At 33.8% G+C, this 4,309-nt stretch overlaps 1 protein-coding gene across 2 annotated transcripts in view; it reads right to left on the reverse strand.

Annotated features, from left to right (window-relative positions):
* Positions 1–4,039, reverse strand: part of LOC108916019 (dolichyldiphosphatase 1-like) — a 13,000-nt gene extending 8,961 nt beyond the window's left edge. The window contains exons 1-5 of one of the 2 annotated variants that reach the window (XM_018722207.1): positions 3,927–4,039; positions 3,713–3,813; positions 3,480–3,658; positions 3,193–3,420; positions 2,791–2,817 (exon numbers count right to left, since the gene is read on the reverse strand). In XM_018722207.1, coding sequence (XP_018577723.1) covers position 2,817; positions 3,193–3,420; positions 3,480–3,658; positions 3,713–3,813; positions 3,927–4,032 — 615 coding nt within the window. In that variant the 5' untranslated portion in view covers positions 4,033–4,039 and the 3' untranslated portion in view covers positions 2,791–2,816. Of the gene's footprint in view, positions 1–2,790; positions 2,818–3,192; positions 3,421–3,479; positions 3,659–3,712; positions 3,814–3,926 lie in introns of those variants that run through there. The other variant, XM_018722204.1, reaches the window with a different exon arrangement.
* Positions 4,040–4,309: the final 270 nt, after the last annotated feature.

Raw genomic sequence — 4,309 nt, forward strand, 5'->3', positions numbered from 1 at the left:
CAGGGGTCGGCAAGTAATTTTAGGTGCGGTCCGGATACTTTTGAAAATTTTTAACGAGGTCCAGAAAAAAAATTCATATTTCTTAGTAATTTTTTTATTTTAATTTGCAGTCAAAGTTAATCTGCTCAAATTAGTCACACAATAATTGTAAAATACTAGAAAAAATGATGAGGATGGCACTCAAACGTAAAAAAACATTTTTTAAATAATTTATTTGAGTAATTTATACTTTAAAAAAATTTTTGGCGGTCCAGTATTTTACCTTCCGCGGTCCGGACCTGGACCGCGGTCCGCCAGTTGCCGACCCTTGGCCTAGTCTATAATGCATTAGTAGAGAAAAGTATTTATTCTGTATTATAAATTAAAAAATTAATTATCCGCCTCGATGCATGCATCAGCTCTTGTGTGGATAGCAGGGGTAGCTTGTTGAAGTGCACGGTGATTTTCCCTTACGAGTGCTGCACAGTTGAAAATCCGATTGAGTAGTGCCTCTCTTGTATTCACTTTTGTTAAATAAACTAATGATTTAAACCATCCCCAAAGCCAGTAATCAAGGGGATTTAAATCTGGTGACGTTGATGGCCAATTTCGGTAACGGAACATCGTCTAGTAGATCCGTCAAATTATTGTCTAAAAATTCTAAATATCTAGCTCCAGTAAAACGATTATCTAGCTCAACTGGGTCAAGTAATTGATTATTAAACATACCACACCACACTTTAACGCTGAATCGATGCTCAAAGTTACTTTCCACCGTAGCATGCAGATTTTCATCTGACCAACAATGTTTATTGTTACAATTACTTACTCCATCACGAGTGAACTGAGCCTCATCAGCGAACATGATGTATTTGTAAAGTGTACGGTTTCCCTTTATCCAATTGCAAAAATGCAATCACAAATCATTATCCTGCAGATACTGAACGCGCTTAATACGGAACGGTTTTAAACCATTTTTGCGAATGGTTTCTCATTTGGAGACGGATTGCAATGCGTCTTGTACTTACACCCGGCTACGCTCTACCATAGGTATTTAGAATTTCCTCTTCCACTGCTACACAAGGACCAACAGGCCTCTCACATGTAATTCTCACACTGGGAAACATTCCAATGTCACATGCATTGTTGAAAACTGTCTGGAATACATTTCTGCCTGGTACTGTTCTGTTGGAAAAGCGACGTTAATATTCAGCAACTGCATGATTAGCACTACCATTGCAATATCCATAAATAAAAACAAGATCAGCATATTCTCGATGACTAAATGTGGCAGGCATTGCGAAATTACATGCGTAGAATACCTACTAAATGAAGTCACATGTAAAAATAAATGTGACAGTTATAAACAAGCAGCATTTAAATTACAATTACAATCGTCAGAATAAATATGATAATTACGAATCACTAATGTGAGTTTTGTTTAGATACATGGCCTACCCAAAATAAAACATCAAATAACAAATTTCGCAATAAAGAGGTTTTTATTGCTATCTCAGTAACCCAGTGGCGGCTCGTCAGGTGACGCACCGCTTCACCTAAAATTTCCGTTTGGTTGTGCAATTTAAAATTATTTTTAATTTTATATAAATTTTATAATTTAAATATAATTCTATATTGAAAATGTATTGTGTTTGTTTGTTTAATACGCAGAAATAAATAGTTGCACGGTGAACGTATTCTAAAAAACATTGCCTTCATTGAGCGCGAACATCAACCTCGTACATACCATATAACGTATAGTATACGCAAGTGACGGAGATGAAAATCAGTCTGCATTCTGCTTCTCTTCGTAGCGTTGTTTACGGCAGTTGTCAAGGCAACGAGACGGCCAATTTGGGATTAAACTACGGGGTGGGGGAAGGACTGACGCAGAAATTGAAGCACCATCGCCCATCGCCTCCCTTTAACAGTTTATATAATACACGTCACCCAGTGCATGATTATAACGGTTCTTAGTTAATATTTGTTTTGTATAATAATTGTAGAAATGTTTCCTATATATGATCCAGTATGTATTTTATTGGAAATGCCATTTTCCAGATGGAAAATCGAGGACAAAAAGGATTTTTTAAATTGCGAGAGACCTGTGCCTTATTCTGTTGATATGGAAAAAAGGGGAAGTCAAAAGACAACGTGTACATTCAAAAGTTTCGGAATGAAGTCGTTGTGTGTTGTATGGAAGTGTTCATTTAAAAAAACTTATCTGTATGCCATGTTTAATTGTGTGTGTAAAGTCGGGCGTGGGCAATTAGAAGGGATTTAACAATTTTGGGAACGTCACGCAAGGCTGTCGTAACCACAAAGCTTCTTTGGAACATACATGTACGGTGAACGTTAATGTTCACAGAAGTCCACAAGCCAAAGTAATATTTCTATTTTTTATAAAATCTAAATGAAAATCCTTCTCACGAATGTCAATTTTTCGGTAATATTGCAAATGCAACTAAACATTTCCAGATTCATTTAAAACCGTTTGACCTTGAATATTTCAAAATTTTTGCCAGCACTTGCGGTGCTTTTTTTTTCTTTTTAGTCAATCAATTAATATGCTTCACCTATTCTCAATGTCACGAGTCACCACTGCAGTAATCATTGATATTTGACCATATATATGTTAGGCTTTTCTGTTAACTTTTCCCCTCTGAACACCTCTTCGGAATTTTGGGGGTTCCTTCCCAATCACCCTGTATAAAAAGCAATGCTGTAGCATGACACTCCCAACAATTAATCACCGAACAGCTACTGATTATGTGCCAAACCTGGAATAGGAAATTCAACCTTATGGTTTTCGGCTCAAATAGACTTTTAGTTGAACATCTACAAATAAATAGGTATCTATATAAAATAATAGAGATCAGTGATAGGTTTTTTAAACACATTATTAGAGAATTAGGTGATATATTTTTTCTTAAGTAGGTCATCAACGGTAAATTTGAAAAAAAAGCTTAACTTGAAAAAATATTGCAAATTAATTAAAAATAACTGTAAGGTTATGGAGGTTTTTAGGTTAGGTTAAATGTGATAGCAATTTATGTGATAATTTTACAAGTAGAATCGCCACTGAATTTTTTTTCTCATAGAATCCAGACACCCTGTATTTTTAGCCTTTACCTCTATATATTGTATAAAAATTGGCAAATTCATTTTTATCAATTATAACTATTACAAGTACTAAAATTAAATTTTACTTACCAAGAGACAATTTGTGGAAACAAAGGTGTAAACACTAAGTATGTTAAGGCAAACCAAAACGTTGCAAATAATATTCCCACAATTGCTCCCCATAGTACTTGCCAAATAGTATGGTACTCTAAATATATTCTACTTACGCTAACTAAAAGTGCCATTAATAATGAGGAGGAAATTATTAAAAATTTTGATAAATTTTCTATTATTGTGTTATTATTCATGTGATGTAATCTAAAACAATTTAAAAGAATTAAAACAGTATAAAAACAGATTTTCTCAAAATCACTTACTTTATAAAAACAAAATAAATTATATAGGTGGCAAAAAACCAAACAAATTGAGCATGTGAAGATGGCATACCATACTCAACAAAAATATTTTCACGTCTTAGTGGTCTTGTCTCACAAATAGTATGTTTCAAGCAATAATTAAGAGCCTCTGAGCATAATGTTCCCAAGAAAAAAGTAATCTAAAAATAATATATGTAACAAAATTCATTTATTCACATTGAAATTTACTCAACTGTATGTAAATCGCGTCTAAAAAGAATTAGTGCTATGAAACCAGATCCAATTCCAAAAGGAGCCAGACTAATTAGGGCTAAAAACTTTCCTATTATATCTCCTATAAAATAAAAGTGTTTTAAATATAATAAACATTGATAGTATATGGACTTTAGAAAACAAGCTAAATAGTCAGATTAATTAATAAATAAAATTATCATTATGGCATCATACCTTTTGGATATTCTACTAATGTTAAAGTAAGTGGAACCCATTCTGTTCTGTCATTATTTTTAACAGAATCTGGAAAATAATTTTCATCAACATTAAACGTGGCCATTTTTCATTTTATGTCGTTTAACTGTCAAGTTGTCACACTGTCAAAACAAAACGCAGCAACAACTCGAGCGTTTTAAATTTTTATAGTAGGCAGTAGGCACAACGATTTCAGTCAGTAGGTATGAAATCTTTGGATTCCACATAATCTGTAGGCATTTTAAAGCCCATAGGCATAGAATCACAGATGAATCCATGGAATGAGGAGAGGGAGAAGGGAGAAAGAACAGTGGCGTTGAACAAATACATACGTTGGCCGTACTTAACAGACGGGTGAAGAC

Source organism: Anoplophora glabripennis, unplaced genomic scaffold (genome assembly GCF_000390285.2).
Source record: "Anoplophora glabripennis isolate ALB-LARVAE unplaced genomic scaffold, Agla_2.0 scaffold1934, whole genome shotgun sequence".
Classification (NCBI taxonomy): Eukaryota; Metazoa; Arthropoda; class Insecta; order Coleoptera; family Cerambycidae; genus Anoplophora; species Anoplophora glabripennis.